Source organism: Neopsephotus bourkii, unplaced genomic scaffold (genome assembly GCF_033783945.1).
Source record: "Neopsephotus bourkii isolate Nb327-2 ecotype Australia unplaced genomic scaffold, CSIRO-AGI_Nbou_v1 NB_1735, whole genome shotgun sequence".
Classification (NCBI taxonomy): Eukaryota; Metazoa; Chordata; class Aves; order Psittaciformes; family Psittacidae; genus Neopsephotus; species Neopsephotus bourkii.
The window spans coordinates 575549-597752 of NW_026902209.1; the positions used below are offsets into that span (position 1 = coordinate 575549).

Consider the following 22204-nt stretch of genomic DNA (forward strand, 5'->3'; position numbering starts at 1 on the left):
ACTGGAGCACCTCCCATTTGAAGATAGGCTGAGAAAATTGGGGCTGTTCAGCCTGGAGAAGAGAAGGCTGTGTGGAGACCTCAGAGCAGCCTTCCAGTATCTGAAGGGGGCCTATAGGGATGCTGGGGATGGACTCTTCATTAGGGACTGTAGTGGTAGGACAAGGGGTAATGGGTTAAAACTGAAACAGGGGAAGTTTAGATTGGATCTAAGGAGGAAATTCTTTCCTGTGAGGGTGGTGAGGCACTGGAATGGGTTGCCCAGGGAGGTTGTGAATGCTCCATCCCTGGCAGTGTTCAAGGCCAGGTTGGACGAGGCCTTGGGTGAGATGGTTTAGAGCGAGGTGTCCCTGCTCATGGCAGGGGGGTTGGAACTGGATGATCTTGAGGTCCTTTCCAACCCTAACTATTCTATGATTCTGTGAAGAAGAGGGTAGAGAAGGCAGGAGGCAGCACTTGCATCACTGGAGGTTTGAGCACCTGCTGCTAATAGCCTTGTAAACCCTGCACTGCAGCTGGCACTGGGGATGAGAGGAGCCCTGCTCTGCCCTGAAGGGTGCTGTTACCCTCCTGCTGCCAGCTTTAGGGCTGCCCAGCAGGCATTGTGTGTATGCTGCTGCAGAGGGACCTGATGGAGGAGGTTATTGGTTAACTGGGGTGGAGTCAAAAGGCCCTGAGGCAGCTGGATCACAGTGATTACTATGAGCATCTTTAAAAATAGAGTTGGCACTACTTACAGAAACACTAATTATAGGCAAATATGTGACATTTCTCCCTTATGTAATGTTTATTGAAAGAATGATGTGTTCTTTCAGAGGGACTGCTTAAAATAAACATAGGCTTTTCTCTGTTGGCTTTCTCCTTGATGGAGAAGCATGTGAATTTTAAGGATTACGGTAATATTCTTTTCATCATCTTGAGCATGTTGCAATTATAGCCATTATTTTCAGTAAAGGGCTTTTAAGAGGAGTGTAATATCATGGTATATTGGCCCCCTTGTTTCTGTCCCTAAATCAGGAGTGTCTTACATGGCTCTGCAGTTTTGTGATAATTGGTCATGGTTTTCATTTTCATCAGCTCACTGAGCACAGATACCCTAAAGAATGTAATGCTGCTTCAGGCAGGTCTGTTTCTGGTTACACTGGCTTTATTCAGGGTGACTTCACTGATACCAGGCAACTTGATCCTGATTTATGGTGATGAAAGCAGGTGTCGAGTGGGACAATGACATCTTTGTCTCTGCTGGTGATGCCCTTGTTGATGTCACTTCTGCCATTCCACAGGCAAAGGCATCAAGAAATGTGGTGGGCTGGCATGAGGACAATCACATCCTCTTTTCCCACTCTTTTTCCCTACACCACATTCTGCAGGCTTCTTGGAACAAGACTATGATTCTGTGCTGTGGATTTCGCTTGTCGGAATCTTAGAGGGAATAAGAGAAACAACCCGGAGTGACAGATGGACAGCAACGGTTAACGGCCTCTTTCATACTTTGCAAAGGCAGAAGGGGGGAGTGGAAGCTGAGAGCTCAGCCATTTGCAGCGTGTTGGAAACTAAACCTGCCCCTGTACGAAGCAACACTTACTGCCTCCTACAGAAGTGTTGGCTTCTTATCTGAGAGTGACTCTTCTGATTTCTCACAGAAATATCCTTTAAGAACTATTCTTTGCCTTTGGAAAACTGTTCGTGAATTATAGCCTCCACCTGAGATCCTTTCCCAACTTCCAGGCTCTTAAATAATGACTAAATCTGAGCAAAATTTGCGTGAAGAGCGCAATAACCAAGATATCCTTTTCAAACTGTTCCATGGAGAAAAGAGCCTAAGGTTTAAATTAAAACCCAGGGAGCATCGCCTCAGAATTGTGCAAGCCCTTTCCTGAGGGTGTCACAGAGACAAAACAATGGCTGAACAGTCACTGGACAGTTCTGATGTGTTCCTCTTGTGTATGCACACTGCACGTGGCAGAACCAGCAGCCATAGACTTCACTGCCCACCTCTCCTGCCTCCTGGAAGGTGACCCCACAAGCCCAGTAGTTTATGGTCTAGTGGAAGGTGTCCCTGCCCATGGCAGGGATTGGAACTGGATGCGCTTTAAGGTCTCTTTCAGCAGAAACCAGTATGGGATTCTGTGATTTCAGGCCTAAACGACCAGCTTTAGGCTTTTATTCTCTGTATCACAACATCCTCCATGACTTCTTCAGTAAAGATCTCTAAGTGAGGAAGCTTCTGAAACGCAGTGGAACATCTGTACAAGAGAAACACTGACTTTCCAAGCTACCCACTAATTTAAATCAAGTCCTTAGTTTATTACAATAGCTGAATAAAAATCAACACAGCTGCCTTCACATTAGTAAGATCAAAGATTGGTAGTGAGTGCTCCTGACAGATTTAGGATGAACTATTTGTGCTTTCAGAACCAAACCCAATGTGGTTAGAGGCTGGGCCATGCTGTAACTCTGTGCCTTTCCTCAAATCACAGAATCCCGATCTGGTTTGGGTTGGAAGGGACCTCAAAGCTCCTCCAGCTGCAATTCCCTGTCATGGGGTGGGACCCCTTCCACTGGAGCAGCTTGCTCCAAGCCCCTGTGTCCAACCTGGCCTTGAGCACTGCCAGGGATGGGGCAGCCACAGCTTCTCTGGGCACCCTGTGCCAGCGCCTCAGCACCCTCACAGGGAAGAGCTTCTGCCTAAGAGCTCAGCTCAGTCTCCCCTCGGGCAGGTTCAAGCCATTCCCCTTGGCCTGTCCCTACAGGCCCTTGTCCCAAGCCCCTCTCCAGCTTTCCTGCAGCCCCTTTAGGCACTGGAGCTGCTCTAAGGTCTCCCCTTCAGGAGCCTTCTCTTCTCCAGGCTGCCCCAGCCCAGCTCTCTCAGCCTGGCTCCAGAGCAGAGCTGCTCCAGCCCTCGCAGCATCTCCATGGCCTCCTCTGGCCTCGCTCCAACAGCTCCACGTCCCTCCTGTGCTGCTGCCCCTGGGCTGGGTCAGGGCTGCAGGGGGGTCTCCCCAGAGCAGAGCAGAGGGGCAGGATCCCCTCCCTGACCCCGCTGTTCTCCCCCCGTGCGCTGCAGCCCAGCGCAGGTCGCAGCTCTGCCCCTTCCCGCAGTGCCCGCCTTTACCCGCAGCTCTCTCACACCTGAGCGGTCCCAGCGCGGCCGCGGAGCTCCGGGGCCCGGATCCACCCCCGGGGCAGTCCCCGCCCCGCCCCGCCCCGGCCGCACCTGCGGGCGGTGCCGCTGCCTTCCCGCCGCCGGGGGCGCTGCGCCGAGGGCGGCCCAGGGCGGCCCTGCCCGGCCCCGCCCCGCCCCGCCCCGCCCCGCCCCGCTCCCGCCCCCCGGCGCTGCGGCCGCCGGCTCCCGCCGCCCGCCTGGCTCCGCGCTCCCGGCTCCGCCGCGCTGTGGCGGCCCCCGCGGGCAGGGCTCGGGAGGCGGCGGCGCCGGGCGCTGCGATGCGGGCGGGCGGCTGAGGGCGGCGGCGGCGGCAGCGGCGCAGGGCAGCGGCGCAGGGGATGCCAACCGCCTCGCCCCGATGTTTCACTGGGGCAAGTGGAAGAAGAGGATGGGAGCGAGCGCCTCCTCCTCCAAGAGACCGGTCTTCGACGAGCGGGAGGACGGTGAGTGCGGGCCGGGAAGGCGAGCCCTGCTCCGGGGTGGCGAGCTCCGGGATGGCGAGCTCCGGGGTGGCGAGCCGTGCTCCGGCATGCTGAGCTCCGGCGTGCCCCGGGTTGCCCGCCCCTGTCTCGGGTCGTGTACCCAGTACCGGGATGCCCCGGAATGCTGAGCCCCCGAATGCCGAGCCCCCGAATGCCCAGCTCCGGCATGCCCCAGGTTGCCTCAGGGTGCTCTATCCGGCTGCTGGATGTCCCATTGTGCCCATTCCCGGGATGCTGAGCCCCTTCCCGGATGCCCATTCCCGGACCTGTTGAGCCCCGCTCCACTCGGCTCGGTGGGTCCCCGCAGCGCAGTAGGAAGGAGCCCGAGGTCCGCGGGTCCTGTCCCGGTGCGGGTTTGCCCGTCGGGCGCAGGGAGCGGAGGCCCCTGGAGCCGGTCTTGTGATACCGGGTAACGGGGGAGCGGGCAGCGAGGGGAGGGTTTAGCAGTGAAGTTTCCACCTGTGCAGGGAAATGTGTGTTTTTAACACAAACATCAAGCGGAGCTGGTCTCAGCTCCAAGCAGTGCGTGTCACTGCGGGGGGGCTGCCTCGGCTTTGTTGTAGTGCCACGGCTGCACGAGACTCCTGGGCTGCAGGGTGCTATTTCAGAGGAGCAGGGGAGGGAAGCTTGGACTGCGGGTGCGGGAAGCCTCGGGCGTGGTGGATGCTGGATGGGTGCTGGACCGCCGGGAGCAATCCCGGCACACAGAGCATGCTGTGCTGGCCCTGGGCACCCACTGAGCGCTGGCTAAACCCCTGGGTGCTCGGGGTGGTGGGGTTTTGCACCGGGTAAACTTGGAGTTACATATGTTAATCTTGGAGTCCTGTGCGTTAATCTCAGTCTTCGAGGCTGGTGATGTTCTCGTTTCTGTGAGCCCTGGCTCTGCCGGCGTCCCCTTGGTGAGGGGCGGCCAAACCCGAGCCTGTGCTGCTGAAGGGGAGTGAAACTGGGGCTGCTTTCCCTAGATAAGCAGCGAGTCGGTATCGCCAACAAGTGTTAACTGGCAGCTCAGAACCTAACACTGCGCTGTTAGCCCTTGTGTCTCGTACTAGGAGGTGTAGGGAAACAGCCCTCAGAACAGCAGCGGGGTGGTGGGGTCGGGTCGGGGTGACTGTGGTGTGTGTGCAGTGCTGCTCAGAGCGACTGTGGTTTTGTGCTCCAAGTGGAGAATGTTTCACCTGGGATGTGATGTGCTGGGTCAGCGGAACAGCGAGGGAGGAGTGAAGGCGCTTCAGTTGGAGGTTTCACTGCGTGAGTCAGAGATCAGTTTGTTCTGAAATCACCTCTGCTCTGGAGCCAGGCTGAGAGAGCTGGGCTGGGGCAGCCTGGAGAAGAGAAGGCTCCTGAAGGGGAGACCTGAGAGCAGCTCCAGTGCCTAAAGGGGCTGCAGGAAAGCTGGAGAGGGGCTTGGGACAAGGGCCTGTAGGGACAGGCCAAGGGGAATGGCTTGAACCTGCCCGAGGGGAGACTGAGCTGAGCTCTTAGGCAGAAGCTCTTCCCTGTGAGGGTGCTGAGGCGCTGGCACAGGGTGCCCAGAGAAGCTGTGGCTGCCCCATCCCTGGCAGTGCTCAAGGCCAGGTTGGACACAGGGGCTTGGAGCAAGCTGCTCCAGTGGAAGGGGTCCCTGCCCGTGGCAGGGGTTGGAGCTGGAGGAGCTTTGAGGTGCCTTCAACACAAGTAAATCTATGAACCAAGCCGAAATACAGCCAGTACAGGGAATGGAGCTCTGCAGGTGGATGACCACTGAGCAAAACCTGATAACATCCCATAAGGTCTTTTCAAGCAGTTCCTGCAGTTGTGGAGACTTATTAGGACTTTACTTACTTAATATTGCCTGCTTTTTTGCGGTGGCTTCTTAGTGTGTGCTCAGAGCAATTACTGTGTTGTTCTGGTGAACTCCTATTTACTGTCACGGCAAGGTTGCTATGGAGATCTTTTAAGGCATTCCGGTAACTTATATAGAGAAGCCAGCTAGTACTTTGGTTTTGTGTGTGACATAATGTGGAAGAATTACTAGTGATGGCAATTTAACATGAAATAAATAAAAACAAAAAAAAAAAGGGATCGAAAGGAGAGGTTAGTGCCTGAAATCTTACCTATGGGTGGCTTCAAGTGATGGGTATCCTGGAAGGAGCCTGACTGTCAAAATCCAATGGTTAATGCTGCTAATTATGACAGGGTGTATGGAAGTAGAAGGTTAACATTTATTCTAGTGAGCAGTAAACCAAGGCACAGTATTCACCCTCAGTATTCATCCCTCTTACCCTGGAGAGGGGCTTGGGACAAGGGCCTGTAGGGACAGGCCAAGGGGAATGGCTTGAACCTGCCCGAGGGGAGACTGAGCTGAGCTCTTAGGCAGAAGCTCTTCCCTGTGAGGGTGCTGAGGCGCTGGCACAGGGTGCCCAGAGAAGCTGTGGCTGCCCCATCCCTGGCAGTGCTCAAGGCCAGGTTGGACACAGGGGCTTGGAGCAAGCTGCTCCAGTGGAAGGGGTCCCTGCCCATGGCAGGGGTTGGAGCTGGGTGAGCTTTAAGGTGCCTTCAACACAAACCAGGCTGGGATTATGGGGTTCCGTATGATTCTTGCACAGTCAGGGCACTTGTCCACCATCACCAAACAAGGCCCAGTTGGGTGCCCACTGCCTCTCTGCTGCTGAGGACCATCCTCTCCCCATGGTAGGCTCAGGGCATTGTGATGTCTCGGCTCAGTGATCTTGGGGCTTGATTTTCATCTGGGCAGAAGTTATTTCCCGTTATCTCTCTGGGAAGCGTTATGGACATCCCCTGCAGTTTATTTGTGCTTTTGTTTTTATGCTAAGTGGGAAAATCTCCTTATTGTGAAGCCAACGGGGGTGTTTCAACGCAGATATTAAAACACAAAGTTTAGCAGAGTTGCTAGGACTTGGAACCAGGGCTGAGTGATAGGAAATAGAACACACTTGGTGCTATGAGCATTGCCCACAGTTGTGTTATGCGAGAGAGGGGAAAACCAGAGCCTGCTGTATCTTTATATGCAGCGATAAGAGGAAATTCAAGCTAAAGAGAATTTCAAGCATGCCTTTTGGTTGTGGCTTCTGAATGCAAGCTGCTTACTAAAAGAGTGTATGTAAATACCCATGGGAGTATGTAAAGCCATCTGCGCCTTCTGCTGAGGGCTCCTTCCTTTGCTCACACCAAGGTGAGTGCTCCAGGCCTTCCTGCCCCTTTCCTGGTGCTGGGGGAGGTTTCCAGCCAGTTCCCGAGGTTTCAGTGCTGCAGCCCCATTGCTTGTGTCGTGATCCGTATTTTGTCTGGATCCCTCTGTTACCCATGCCCTCCCTGCCCCTGCCATCGTGTGCATGTCTCTTTGCAAGGGGGTCAAGTGCGTTCCGCTTGCATCAGCATCAGCTTTTGAAAGCAAGTTCCCAGATTTACAGCCCACGGGCTCCAGTGACCCAGTGACTCCAGGTGTGGACTTGGGGTCAGTTATTCACAGAATCCTGAATCCCAGGCTGAAGGGACCTTGGGGATCATCTGCTCCAACCTCTGCAGGCACAGCATGACCGGGACTGGATGTCCCAGCACCCTGTCCAGCCAAACCTTTACAGTGTCCAGTACTGGGGAGTCACCACTTCCCTGGGGAGATTATTCCCATGGCTGGTTGTTCTCATTGGGAAAAATTCCCCTTTTGTGTCCGGTTGGAATCTCCCCAGGAGTAACCTGTGCCCATCACCTTTCCCATGGGAATCCTTGTGCAAAGGCAGTCTCTGTCTTCTTTGTACACACACTTTAAATGCTGGCACCTGGTGCTGAGGTCTCCCTGAGCCTTCTCTTCTCCAGCTGAACTGTCTCAGCTCTCTCAGCCTTTCCTCATCCACTGCCCAGCCCTTGGACCACCTTTGGCTCAGGTGAAGTGACCATGGGTGGCTTTGCCTCCCCCCCTAGGGAATGACCCCCGTTGGAAAACTGATGGCTCAACTCATACTGGGAGAGGCACCAGATGGGTTTGAGGAGCAAACCCCAGCTGCAAGGGTGTGGGAGAAGTGGGGCGAGGGCTTCCCATCCTGGCAGGACACTGGGCTTTGCAGCCATGGGGCGGATGTGTGCTCTCTACTTGCTTGGGGCCATGCTGGTTTCATTGGCCATGGGGCACCATCCAGCACGGTGGTCAGTCTGCCCTGTGGCATGATGTACTGGCTGATGTGGGTATAATAGAAGAGGCACTCTGACCCCTGCTGCGGGTTTCCGTGCTGAGAAATGCTGTTGTGTAAAAACAGGTTTCTGTGGCAAAACAAGAAAACTGATACGTGTCTTGGGGATGCTTTGCTGGCCGGGCAGTGGAAGGGGTCCCTGCCTGTGGCAGGGGTTGGAGCTGGGTGAGCTTTAAGGTCCCTTCCAACACAAACCATCCTGTGATTGTGTGGCTCTTTTGGATGTGCTGGGCCCAGGGACTCCTGCAGCCTGGGCATCACTGGAGGGACAGTCCCCGCTCTGCCTCCTCCTCATCCTCACCCTCGCAGAGCCCGCGAGAGGCTGGAGAGCCCCGGCAGCAGCACACAGCGCCCGTCCCCATGGAAACGGGCGAGAAGCTGCAGAACCTGGGGAAATGTGCTTAAAATAATCCCTGATCCACTGCAAGCGGCGTGCGGGCAGGAGGGGGTGACAGAGACCCGGGGCAGGAGGGGGTGACAGAGACCCGGGGCAGGAGGGGGTGACAGAGACCCGGGGCAGGAGGGGGTGACACTGACCGGGGGCAGGAGGGGGTGACACTGACCGGGGGCAGGAGGGGGTGACACTGACCCGGGGCAGGAGGGGGTGACACAGACCCCGGTGCATGCAGCCCTCTGTCCCCCGCCAGCAGCGAGCAGAGCCGGGGTTCACTGATGCGCTGCGCTGGTGCCAACCCTGCCTCTTGCACGGTGTCGTCCTGATGCCGGGCTCTGGGGGCCTCCAGCCGCAGTTGAGGGAGGATGCTCAGATCCACGTCTCGTCAGGAGCGCTCCACGCTCAAGTGAAGAAGTCAGTCATCGCAGACTGAATGTGCTGACACTGTTCCTCTTTCCCATCCGACGGGAGCGCGATGCCCAGCTCCTCCTCAGCACTAGGTGATGGTTTCTCAAATCAGGACTGTTCCCCATGATTGTTTGTTCTGAGGGTTGGAGCCTGCAGTGAAACCGGGGCATGCTGTCAGGCTGTCAGAGATAGGGGGCAAACCCTGACCTTGTGCATCCCTTACCACTGACCCAGCCAGGTCTGCCCCGGGTCTGGGGACACCCCACTGCACTGCCAGGACAGGGCCACTGACCCTGACCCAGGGACCAGGAGGGGGTTCTGTCCCCCTCCAAAGGTGCCGAGTGTCCTAAACCTTGTGCTGCTCCTTGTTGGGCAGCCAGCCCAGCCCGGTGCGGGTGCTGCCCTGCAGCAGGGTCCCTGCTGCTGTGAGCACTGCGCTCCCCGCCTTGGCAGAGCAGGGGCTCCAGCCTGGAGCTGTGGGCACTGAGTTTGAAGGAAGCGTTCCTTTTGACTGGAAAGCTGTGGAATAACACACAGTGAGGCGGTTATCACATCCCAAATACTGCCTGTGTAGGGCTGCACACAGATGTGTTCAGCTCCCATGCTCTGCACATCACTTACTAAAGCAATCACTGATCAGATCATAAAGCAGACTTTTTTCCTAGGCAGGCTCCTGTGTGGCTGTGGGCTGGGAGCACAGATGCCTTTCCCTGTTATTTAAAAACAAGAGAAAAAAGCCTTTCTCTATTATCCAAGTGGCAGCTAAGCAAGTGAGCGGGGAGAGGAGGGAGTGGGAATCACAAGGAGGTGTCAGAACCACTGTGTTTAGTGTTGTCAGCGGTGCTTTGGGGCTGCTTTGCATCTGCCTTCCCCTCCATATGTAGCAATTTGTGGGTGCTTTGCCCAAGGGGCAGGCTCTCGCTGTGCATGGACCCAGCACAGGCGATGCTCCTGGTCCAATCTGAGCATTAAAAACTTCTGTGCCTGTAAAGCTTTTCAGTGTGTTGTGTGATGCAGGAGCAGGCCTCTCTCAAGCCCAGAGAGCTCAGCGACCGCAGGTCATGGATGTGAGGGGCACCATGGGCAGCACTGGTGTTGCTGGCTGCATTTCTCCTTCAGAAATAATCAGTAACCTGCTGTCACTCAGCACGCTGGAGGCCGGGGTCTGTTCTCAATAGTGCTGAAAGAAATGTGGACACAAACTGCTCCGGATCATGCTGGCGAAGGGGGACAAAACGTCTCTCTCCCCTTGAACACTGAAAATTATGGAAAGTCGCTGCTATCGCTGGCCTGAGACCTTGCTTGTACTCCACTTGTGTCAGCTTGAGAACATATATTTAAATCATCTCATTTACAGCTGTTTACAAAGCCAAACCTCCTCTCATAGCACGGAGTCTGCATAAGCACTGGTAATTCCATGGTTCCAGCATTCCGTTGTTCTTTCCAGCCCTTGTGGGGTTTTCATGTTTCTGTTGCTGTTTGCCGTGTACAAGTTCACCATTACCAGAGCTGCAGATGGGCTCTGTGGTGGAGCTGCGGGGCTGTGCGGGGCTGTGCAGGCTCCTCTGCCCTCCTCTCACTTGGCCTCTTCCCCCAGGAAGCTCCATACCTGCCTCTGCTGGTGCGCAGGGAGGTGCTGCCAGCACAGCAATGGGGTATGAGCAAGGTGCATGCATGGGAGCTCTAGAGAGAGATCAGGGTAAAATGACAGGCCAAGGGGAATGGCTTGAACCTGCCCGAGGGGAGACTGAGCTGAGCTCTTAGGCAGAAGCTCTTCCCTGTGAGGGTGCTGAGGCGCTGGCACAGGGTGCCCAGAGAAGCTGTGGCTGCCCCATCCCTGGCAGTGCTCAAGGCCAGGTTGGACACAGGGGCTTGGAGCAAGCTGCTCCAGTGGAAGGGGTCCCTGCCCGTGGCAGGGGTTGGAGCTGGGTGAGCTTTAAGGTTCCTTCAACCCAACCCAGGCTGGGATTCTGTGACAAGTCTTGAAGTTGTAGATAAGTAACATGGGGCACGGTGCAGTAGCGATGGGAGGGCAGGGGTGTGCACACCAGTGAGGCCACGGTGCTGGGTGTGCTGTGTGTAGATGGGAGTGCAGCAGGGGAGCAGCAGCGATGGCCAGCCTTTGCTTTGACATTTATCTCCTGAAATCGGGAGAAGCGGGGCAGCTCGCGAGTGGCTTCTCCTAAGAAGGGAAGATGAATGTCAGTGTCCTCTTCCCCTCCCACTGTGCGCCAGGAATTAAAGTGCTTTAGGTGACAGTTATGGAAAATTGAAAGCGCTTTTGGCGTGTGGGAACCGGTGCTCCGAGCGAGCGGTGAGAGGTGCCAGTGGGTGAATGGGATGTGCTAATTCACAGCGAGCCTGGGGCTCAGCAGCTTTTCCACCACCTGGGCCCAGCAAAGGGCGGCAGGCACTGAGGGATGCTCTGAATTCAGTGCTGGCTGCTTTGGCTGTGTGCACCAGGCCCTCCCAGGCTGAGCGCTGGCCATGCTCTGTGATTAACTTAGCCAGCAGTGTAAGGTGTTACAGCTGGGCTGACAGCTCGTTTTCTTTATTGTTCCAGATAATGCACTGGTTTGTTTCCAGTGGCACCAGCTGAGGGCTGGGGGCTCCTGAGCTGATGGTGCTTTCAGGTTCACCTGCAAGAGGCTGTTCCAACACAGAAAGTTACCTTACTGTCCAGGGTTTTCCTTTCCTTACAGCCTAGCTGACTGAAGAGGCAGGGGATTGCATACAGGGGTAATACACCAGTTAGAGCGTGTTGGAGCACTGGAGAACTTGCACTGAGTAGCTCTGGGATGGAGCAGAGCAGTGAGGGTAAGAGCATAGGTGTGGCAGCGTGGCTCTGTGATACTGGTGCGTTGCTTTGGGTCCCCTGTTTCTGCATGGCCTGTACAAGGGAAAATACATCTGCCTTTGCTCAGGAAAAGTCCTGTCTGCATTTTGGGTTAACTCCCTGACCAGAAAACACCTTCACCCTCCAGCACCCACCCAACCAACCCCAAACTCACAGTGAACAAAAGCTGGCATCACTGGTTCAGATTCAGGCTAAGAGCTGTGTCCTGTGGGTTGAGAGGCAGCTTCAGATACGTGGGATGGGGGAATGGTGGGGAATAAGAAAACTCTGTAGAAACTGAAAAGAAACTTGCATTGAAAAGAAACTATCACAGCGTTTCAGAGCTTAACAGCTGAGACGCTTCCTAGCACTGGCATTTAAAGTTGCTGGTGTATAGGTGGGATATTCAGTATAAGGGCACGTGGAGAAGTACTCATGTGGGTCCCCTTTCATGGTCACTTGAAGAATTGCCACGTGCTTTCAGGTCTAGTGGCCGAGTACACTGATGGATTGAAGGGGCTTGGGCTGAAGCTCAGGTTCCTCTGAGCAAGCAGCTCTCCAGAGGATCAGGTAAACCCGAGGTGCTGCAGTGAATGCTAATTACAGTGGTTAAACCAGAGCAAACTGTAGTGCTGGAAAGCGCCTGCATCAGATGTCAGTTAATCAGCCAGGAGTGTCGGGGGCAGTCGGGGTCCTGCCAGGTCTGTTTGCCACTGACCGCATCGGCAGCAGCACGGTGCCTGCGCAGCTCAGGAGCCTCTGTGTGTTGGCTCAAACACGTTTTCCTTTGCCTTGCAGATAGCTTTTCATTGCTACTGCCACTTCTGTGCTACCTGAGGTGCAGAAACCCCCTTCTGAGGCACTGGATGGCACATGTGCTGAGCGTGAGACCCTGCCTGTCAGTGCACGCTGCAGGCACACACTGAGTGCGCCTGAGAAGTGAAACCTGCTCGAGCACAGCGTGTGGCTGCGGTGTGGTTGGACGTGCATTCACGGTGGTGTGATTGGATGTGTATCTGTGGCTGTAGTGCGGTTGGATGTGTATCCGTGGCTGTGGTGCGGTTGGATGTGCATCTGTGGCTGCGGTGTGGTTGGATGTGCATCTGTGGCTGCGGTGTGGTTGGATGTGTATCTGTGGCTGCGGTGTGGTTGGATGTGTATCTGTGGCTGCGGTGTGGTTGGATGTGTATCTGTGGCTGCGGTGTGGTTGGATGTGTATCCGTGGCTGCGGTGCGGTTGGATGTGTATCCGTGGCTGCGGTGTGGTTGGATGTGCATCCGTGGCTGCGGTGCGGTTGGATGTGTATCTGTGGCTGCGGTGTGGTTGGATGTGTATCTGTGGCTGCGGTGTGGTTGGATGTGTATCTGTGGCTGCGGTGTGGTTGGATGTGCATCTGTGGCTGCGGTGTGGTTGGATGTGTATCCGTGGCTGCGGTGCGGTTGGATGTGTATCCGTGGCTGTGGTGCGGTTGGATGTGTATCCGTGGCTGCGGTGCGGTTGGATGTGTATCCGTGGCTGCGGTGCGGTTGGATGTGTATCCGTGGCTGCGGTGCGGTTGGATGTGTATCCGTGGCTGCGGTGTGGTTGGATGTGTATCCGTGGCTGCGGTGTGGTTGGATGTGTATCTGTGGCTGCGGTGTGGTTGGATGTGTATCTGTGGCTGCGGTGTGGTTGGATGTGTATCTGTGGCTGTGGTGCGGTTGGATGTGTATCCGTGGCTGCGGTGTGGTTGGATGTGCATCTGTGGCTGCGGTGTGGTTGGATGTGTATCCGTGGCTGTGGTGCGGTTGGATGTGTATCCGTGACTGTGGTGCGGTTGGATGTGCATCTGTGGCTGCGGTGTGGTTGGATGTGTATCCGTGGCTGCGGTGTGGTTGGATGTGTATCCGTGGCTGTGGTGCGGTTGGATGTGTATCCGTGGCTGTGGTGCGGTTGGATGTGTATCTGTGGCTGCGGTGTGGTTGGATGTGCATCTGTGGCTGCGGTGTGGTTGGATGTGTATCCGTGGCTGTGGTGCGGTTGGATGTGTATCCGTGGCTGTGGTGCGGTTGGATGTGTATCCGTGACTGTGGTGCGGTTGGATGTGTATCCGTGACTGTGGTGCGGTTGGATGTGCATCTGTGGCTGCGGTGTGGTTGGATGTGTATCCGTGGCTGTGGTGCGGTTGGATGTGTATCCGTGGCTGCGGTGCGGTTGGATGTGTATCTGTGGCTGCGGTGCGGTTGGATGTGTATCTGTGGCTGCGGTGCGGTTGGATGTGTATCCGTGGCTGCGGTGTGGTTGGATGCGTATCCGTGGCTGCGGTGCGGTTGGATGTGCATCTGTGGCTGCGGTGCGGTTGGATGTGTATCCGTGGCTGCGGTGCGGTTGGATGTGTATCCGTGGCTGCGGTGTGGTTGGATGTGTATCCGTGGCTGCGGTGTGGTTGGATGTGTATCCGTGGCTGTAGTGCGGTTGGATGTGTATCCGTGGCTGCGGTGTGGTTGGATGTGTATCCGTGGCTGCGGTGCGGTTGGATGTGTATCCGTGGCTGCGGTGCGGTTGGATGTGTATCCGTGGCTGCGGTGTGGTTGGATGTGTATCCGTGGCTGCGGTGCGGTTGGATGCGTATCCGTGGCTGCGGTGCGGTTGGATGTGCATCTGTGGCTGCGGTGCGGTTGGATGTGTATCCGTGGCTGCGGTGCGGTTGGATGTGTATCCGTGGCTGCGGTGTGGTTGGATGTGTATCCGTGGCTGCGGTGTGGTTGGATGTGTATCCGTGGCTGTAGTGCGGTTGGATGTGTATCCGTGGCTGCGGTGTGGTTGGATGTGTATCCGTGGCTGCGGTGCGGTTGGATGTGCATCTGTGGCTGCGGTGTGGTTGGATGTGTATCCGTGGCTGCGGTGCGGTTGGATGTGTATCCGTGGCTGCGGTGTGGTTGGATGTGTATCCGTGGCTATGGTGTGGTGGAGTGTGCTGGTTGCAGCCCTCCCTCCCCAGCTATGGAGGCACAGCCATCAGCAGGTAAATCTCTTGCTGTCACTGCCCTGATGGTGGCTGCACACATCATTACCTCCATGAGTCAGTGTGGTTTTGTTGTCAGAAGGTTATTACACCTCTTGTGAAAGACCCTTTTTAAACCACCTTGTAAAACAAGTGCCATATAATCCCCGGGAAAGCCGCATACTGCACACTGGCTTTATGCTTTACAGGTTTCCCACTCTTAATGGACCCTGGCAGGCAAGCCCAGAAAGAGGGAAGCACAGAAAATGATATATGTTGGACTTGGATTGTTTGCTCTGTTGGAGGGGGTGGTTTATGCCTCATGGAAAATACGGCTAAGGCTTGGTCCCAAATAATTTGCACTTTAAAGGCTCGATGCTGCATGTGGTAATCACATGAATCATTCGTACACGTTCAAGCAGTCCCTATAATTTCATATTCAAACCTTGTTGTTCTCGACTTGCTCAAACCCTGACCTGCCCTCGATTCGTGACTCCTCCAGCACAGAGAGCGCTCGGCAGGTCCTTGGTGCAGGGATGACACACTCCAGCCGGTGCCGGGCGTGTGTCTCCATAACGCCTGGGATCTTCCCCATCGTTCCTGCTCAATCAGACTGGCTGGTGGCTCTGGTGATGCCCAGAGCACGGCGGCTCCAGTGCCTGCAGGGCCTGACCTTGATGTGTTCATTCCCTTTCATACTTGGCTGCACCTTTAACCGGCAGCAGGCACTACCGGGGGAGCCAGCGTGGGGCTGAGCTGTTGCTATGGGCTCAGCACAGTGCTCTGGGCTCCCCAGAGAGCGCTGCTGGAGGAATGAACCCCTGCACTGGGAAGCGATATGGATGGAGCAGCCAGAGCAGGGAGCTGGGGGCAGGTGTTGGCTGGGGCTTCCTCCCCGGTGTGTGTGTGCCTGGCTTGGCCCTGCAGCACCAGTACTGCTTAGTGCTGGTACTGGGAAGTAGCTGGAGACTCCTGAGGCTCAGGCATAGCTGGATGGGAAACACAGACAGAGCTTCTGAATGGAGCTGATGGGCAAAGAGAGGCTCACAGGAGGCTGCTGATGGTGATGCTGTGCTGCTCTGCTCAGACATCATAGAGTCATAGAATGGTTTGGGTTGAAGGGACCTTAAAGCTCAGCCAGTGCCAACCCCTGCCACGGGCAGGGACCCCTTCCACTGGAGCAGCTTGCTCCAAGCCCCTGTGTCCAACCTGGCCTTGAGCACTGCCAGGGATGGGGCAGCCACAGCTTCTCTGGGCACCCTGTGCCAGCGCCTCAGCACCCTCACAGGGAAGAGCTTCTGCCTAAGAGCTCAGCTCAGTCTCCCCTCAGGCAGGTTCAAGCCATTCCCCTTGCCCTGTCCCTACAGGCCCTTGGCCCAAGCCCCTCTCCAGCTTTCCTGCAGCCCCTTTAGGCACTGGAGCTGCTCTCAGGTCTCCCCTTCAGGAGCCTTCTCTTCTCCAGGCTGCCCCAGCCCAGCTCTCTCAGCCTGGCTCCAGAGCAGAGCTGCCCCAGCCCCAGCTGGTCATGGCTCTCCATCTTTTGGCTGTGCTAACTCATTCTTCAGACCCACTGGCAATCCGGACCCTGCTTTCAGTGATCAGTTACTGGGAGGACAGCACCGTAACAGTGACCTGTGGTACCGACAGCTTGTAAACCAGTGCCAGGCAAGGGCTCAGTGCCGGTGTGGCGCCTGGTGGTGGTGGGTGCGGGGGCCGGGGGACACTTACATTCGCTGTTCATTGTGTTAAATTGTTTTTTATTGCCCATTAAATGCCACAGCAGGAAAACTGCAGCAAAACTGCAGGCAAGTGTCAAAACAAGCAGGTCCGAGGGGAACTCAGCCATTGATTAATGATTATTTTCAGCATGTGGTGTATTTTTCTACATGGCTTTCTGATAGAAAGATCAGTGTGTGAAATTAGGTATAAAATGACAGGTTTCTGTTAACTAGAGTGAATTGCTTGTTTATCCAAATGGGGAGTAGCATCGGCACACAATCCAGTCCCTGTTGGCCCCTCGGTGCCGCTTGGGAAGTTGCAGTCTCCTCTGGCATGGTTTGTATTTTCCCATGTACTTGGTTCAGCATCTCCAAGGGTGCCCCCTCCTCACCTCCTCCTCTCCCCGAAGGCCTCATCCTCCTCTTCCCCGCCATGGCAATTTTCCTTTGCTGCCTCTCCTCTCTCTTGCTGTGGCTGTGGGAGTCTTTATTGCCATGGGCAAACCAGCGTGGGCACAAGCAGGCAGCGAGGCGGCCGCGGCACCCGGCGGGGGGAAACTTGGTGGCTAATGCTGCCTGACGGCCCACTGCGGGCTCGGGTCTGCTCTCCAGGTGTTGAGTTATGGTCACTCCAACCCTGACTGTTCCATGATCCTATGATCCATGGAGCGCTCCGGCGGGTTCAGGGCAGGCAGGCACGTTCCCCACGGTGCTCGTGTGTGTCGATGGGGTCTGTCCAAGGGGTACATCCCTTCTGACACCTCCAAAATAAAGAACAGGGGGCATTGAGGGGATCACTGCTCCTGCCTGGGGCCAAGCCTTGCTTGGCACCAAGATCTTCAGGTGGCTCTTTCCTTACCAGATTTATGTCCGTGGCAAGCCTATGTGACCAACAGACACTCATTTATACTGCCTTGGTCTTCATTTTCCCTTCTTTGCAAAACCAAGCCCCTTCCATCACCCAGTGCCTGACACGTGGCAGAGCTCAGGACCATGGGAACACCGGCAGTCACAGGGACACCGGGGACCTCAGCTTGCCCAGAGAAGCTGTGGCTGCCCCATCCCTGGCAGTGCTCAAGGCCAGGTTGGACACAGGGGCTTGGAGCAAGCTGCTCCAGTGGAAGGGGTCCCTGCCCGTGGCAGGGGTTGGAACTGGAGGAGCATTGAGGTCCCTTCCAACCCAAACCAGTCTGGGATTCTATGTTCCTATGACTGAAATGCTGCAGCAGCTCTGAGGAGTGGCACATCCATTGATCCCAGAGGAAGGTATTTTGGGAGCGCGTTGGCTGCTCATGAGCCGCCGGGACAAAGATAGGACCGTGCGCCTAAAATAGCGTCCTGGAGCAAACCCACCGGTGGCTGCTCTGGGGAAGCGGATCCAGTTTGTTTTCAAGCCATCATGGCAGTGTTGACAGGGCTGTCGCAGGGAAAGCTGCCTCAGCTGGGAACGTGGAAATGAACTCCAAGTGCGATGTACACACATGCAGATACCGCGCGCATCGCCATGCGAGTAAACAAGGGACTTGTGGGCTTTTAAACAGCGGGATAAGTGCTGCCTGCTGGAGGAGAGGAGGCTTTATGCTGCTGCAGGTTAGCACATACCCTCTGTTAATGCTGTCTGTCGAGGATGCTCCTTTGGATCCCCGTGCCCTGAGGGTATCCATTGTTGTGGGTGCTCTGTGCAGCCATAGATGTGGCATCTATGGCATCTCGGGCTGCATCGAGGTGACCCTCCTGTGAAGCAGATTCCTGCCATGGGGGGATTCATGGCTGGTGCCAGGACTGTCATTAACATGACCTGTTAAAAGAAACCACCAGCCAAACCAGACACCAGCTGTATTTCCATGGTGCTAGTCCATCCAGTAGCCAGGAGGTGAATCCAGCTGACTGTGACCACCCGCCCTTCTAGGAGGTTCTTCCTTTTTGTTGTTTTTTTTTATGGTACGCAACTGGAATGGAATGCTGTAGCAGAGACCCCCTTAAATGCTCTAACTGGGGTCTATGCAGCAGTGCTTTATATGTGTTAAGCAGCAAGAAAACTGCCTTTCATTTCGAAGCGTCTCCCCCACTGCAGCTCTGGCAGATGAAATGCCTCTCGGACACTGCAGATGATGAGCAATGAGTGAAGTGTAGCTGTAACTGAGCTGCTGCTGGGTTCGTGTCTGCTTGCCTCATGTGGAAGCCGGATGTTTGTGCTTGTAACCCCACAGGCTCAGCACTGTGGTAGGAGAGCAGACTGACTGACCCTTCTGTGCGTGAGCAGCTTTTGGGGGTTGGTTTTCCCTGTGTTCCAATAGTTGTCACCAGCCACAGTGGAATAGCAGGAGGAACAAGGCTCTGTTTCATGGCCCACAGTGAATTTGCTGGTGTGGCAAGTAGTAAAAGCCTCTTTTGATCCAAACCCAGAAGCAGCTGATTGTAGAAAATATTCCTGCAGACTCGTGGTTACAAAGAGTTCTGTTACACACAGAGCCCGCAGGAAACCAGAACGTTTCTGGAGTTATGGGGGAAAAGCAGGGATAACCAGGAAACATAAATGGTAGAAGGCATGATACTGAATAATGAAGTTTGCTCCCCTAAAGACCTGTTTTTGCAGTCTCAGACCTCTTAAAGGCTCGCTTGTAATGTAAATAACAATGGTAATGCTCAAGTCTGTCTTGTTCTCACCTGAAACCTGAGTGCTTGGTGCCCTCATTGAGTGTAATAAAGGGTGGGAGAATGAGGCAGTGCTGGATGAAAGCCCTGCGGGGTGGCTGGAGAGCCACCAGCACAACGGCACTCGTGTAGCTGTGTCATGGTAAGAGCAGTGGAATGGGAGACAACTGAGCAGGGAGACGGTTCCTGCAGGAAGGAAGCTGCCCTGCAATAGACATGAGGGAGCACAAGAAGTAGCTGCTGTTTGGATGCAGCTGGCTCCCTGAGGACAGGACTCCTGCCCGCCTCCGAGCGCAGTGCTCCATGGCAGGGTGATGCTCCATGTGCCCGCAGGGAGCATGAATCCCTGGGGTGCTCTGCAGGGACATCGGGAATGCTCTGCTCTGTGTCCAGCCTGGGTGCGCCTGGCACGGGACTTCCAGGGGATCAACTCCCACCTTGCAAACAGGGATTAACCCCCAGAACGCAGGGACTTCTGCCCGCGTGTGATCAACTGCACAGCAGTTGCTGCCTGAGCCTGGTTATTCCTTCACAATGCCTCAGTGTTTGCTCCTGCATAAAACACGGACTTAATCAAGGAGGAGGTGGCTCCTTTTCTGCTTTGAGCAGCCTTTGTTGCTTGCTGTAGGTACACAGAAAGAACACACCGGGTCTGAGGACTTGAGTTATCCACAGCTACTGGATTTAATGTGGCTCACTTTCTTGGAAGAGCTTTGTTGGTGATTAATATTGCAAATGTTCCTATTAATTACTGTTCTAAATCCCCCAAAGTACGGTGTCAGGGCCTTTCCAAGGGATTAGCAACAGCCTGTCTACTTGGAATATTCTTGTAAGCTGTTTCCCTGACCTTTGAACATAAAGCATCAGGTTTTTCCCTTTCTCCAGAATGGCTCCATTGCCCTAAGACACATTTGTGTGGTTGTGTGTGAGGAGTTGGGCTGTTGTTGCAGCGCAGCGCAGTGCAGCGCACTGGATTCCACGTTAGCAACTGGTGCATCTCCACTATTACTCTTGCTGCTCATTATTAGCTGTATTTCCATAGCAACGGGGAGGTCTGGTGTGGACCCACCACTCCTGTGCTTGGTGCTGGGGATGCTCAGAGCTGAGGCCAGGAACCCCTTGTCAGCCTCTGCTCCTGGCTGGTCAGTGCTGGGAGCAGGGCTTTCCCTCTCCATTCATCAGAGCTCCACCACAACCCTTCCCATCCCTTAAGAATCCATGGAAACATATTTGTTCTCATTTTTCTTAACCAGACAGCACCACTCCTTCACTTTCCACACAGTTCCTGCTCAGGATCAGGTCTCTGAGCCACCCAGACACCCATCTGCATGTATGGCTGTACCAGGAGCTACCAGGGGTAACTGAGCAGCCTGGGCTGGCCGGGCAGGAGCAGCTCCTGCCCTTCAGCACACGTCCTGGCAGAAGTGAGCGTCCCAATTGCTCCCTTCGCTCGTCAGCCTGGCAGTGGTAATACAACCTGACAGCCCTTAAGAAACCAGGAGTGGAGGATGTGTTCTGCAGTCTCAGGGCACTGCTGTCCACAGGTTGGCTGTTGCTATATAAAGAGTCTGTTGTTTCTAAATTTACTCTGCTAATGTCACAGGGCATAAAGAATAGCAAGAATAAACTGGCATTTATGGCAGGGAGGGATGCGGGGAGCGGGCCCGGTATGGCCGTACCCATCCAGCTTGGTGCTCTTTGGATGGCTCCTTACTCAAGCCTGGATTCCATATATGTGTGGCTTTGGCACTGCAGGCAGGACTCCCCTGCGCGGGGCAGCTGGCTCTGGTTTTAAGCAAAATCCAGACATTTTCAGTAGTTTTGGATAAACCAAAAGGGGAGGGGAGCAGCAAGTGGTGTCTGCAGCGGGAGATGGGATGGCTATGGGGCTGCTGCCTTGTCAGGAGCAGATACAGCAGATCTTGCAACAGAGCCGGGTTGGCACTCACCGAGGAGGCTTCATGAATGTCCAGGCTGTTGTCAATCCATGTACATGGTTTACAAGATTGCCCTGGGACAATGCGGATACAAGCGCCACGCTGCCCGGAGCTGTCTCTTGCCTCTTCTCTGCCACCAGCAACACCCTTCTCACTGGACAGGGAAAAGGTCAGATCCGTGACTGCAGTCAGGAGTAATCATCACATGTAAGTAATGACTTACATTGCCATAAATGTAGAATCCCAGCCTGGTTTGGGTTGGAAAGGACTCAAAGCTCACCCAGCTCCAACCCCTGCCACGGGCAGGGACCCCTTCCACTGGAGCAGCTTGCTCCAAGCCCCTTGAGCACTGCCAGGGATGATGGGACATTCACAGCTTCCTTGGTTCACCTGGTACATTTGGAAAAAGAAAAGTGATTCTCCTCCCTAGGATATGGACATAACCAAGTGAACAGCATCTCCTCAGGGCCCTCAGATACCCCTCAGCTTGTTCCTCAATTGGAGCTGCTGCCGCCGGGAGTGTGGTTAGGGTTGCTCTGATAGATCCAAGATCAGATTCCCTATGCAGCAGCTCTGTTCTCCAGGCTTGGTTTTTAAGCCTTTTTGGGAAGCCCCAGTGCTTGCAAGTTCCCTGTGTACTAACATACAGCACATCTAGTGCTGAGTGTATCGCAGAAGTAGGTCTTGGTACAGCAACATTTGGTAGCTGTGAGCCCAAGCCAAGTCTATGCCCCACATACATGAGTTCCTTCCTACAAGTGCTTCCAAGGATGGTGTTGGATGCTGGGGATGCACCAGCCCGCAGATGAGCTCTTAACTGTTCCCTTTCTCTGGCCACACAGAGGTGTTTGCTGGGTGGTGCCAGCGATGGTCTGCAGCGCTGCTCTGCAGGATGAGCCTCTTCTGTTCATGTGGGCTTGTCCTCGGTCCCGAGTGCCCCTTGGTTACAGTTGGCCTCTGCCAGTGTGTGAGTACCAGGTGTTGCAGGTGGCTGGTTTGACTGGTGAGATGGGGTCCATGAGGAAGGGACCTGTTAGCCTGCGGAGGAAGCCCCCGCTGAGCTGGGTTTGGACCTCCCAGGCCAGGCTGTGCTCCATGGTGGGTTTGTGCTCCTCACACTCAGCACCGGGAGGATGAAGGGGTGTCACTGTGGGTGCACCGTGGGACTGTGCCCTGGGAAATGAAGGGGGTGAAGAAATGGATGGAGTGCGAAAACCGTGCCTGGGTCTTCTGCTGCCTGCAGCTTCTGCTGCTTTTAGACTTAGTTTTAGTTTAAACTCATCCCTCTCTGTTAGTGCCTCTGGCAACGAAGCTCTTCCACCAGCACAGGGACCAAGCTTTGTGGTCTGGGTCGCCTTAGGTGGCATTACAGGGTCAGTGTGCCCTGAATGGGGTGACACGCACAAATCCCCTGTGGTTCTTATTGTCTGTGTGTGTCC

The 22204-nt window shown here is 55.2% G+C and overlaps 2 protein-coding genes across 3 annotated transcripts in view; both read left to right on the forward strand.

Annotated features, from left to right (window-relative positions):
* BNIP3 (BCL2 interacting protein 3) overlaps positions 1–22204 on the forward strand; it is a 237499-nt gene that overhangs the window by 40478 nt on the left and 174817 nt on the right. The gene's annotated exons all lie outside the window — the stretch shown is intronic.
* Positions 3469–22204, forward strand: part of STK32C (serine/threonine kinase 32C) — a 78581-nt gene continuing 59845 nt past the window's right edge. For both annotated transcript variants that reach the window (XM_061376695.1, XM_061376696.1), the window contains exon 1: positions 3469–3608. In XM_061376695.1, the coding sequence (XP_061232679.1) occupies positions 3524–3608 (85 nt within the window). In that variant the 5' untranslated portion in view covers positions 3469–3523. The remainder of the gene's footprint in view (positions 3609–22204) is intronic.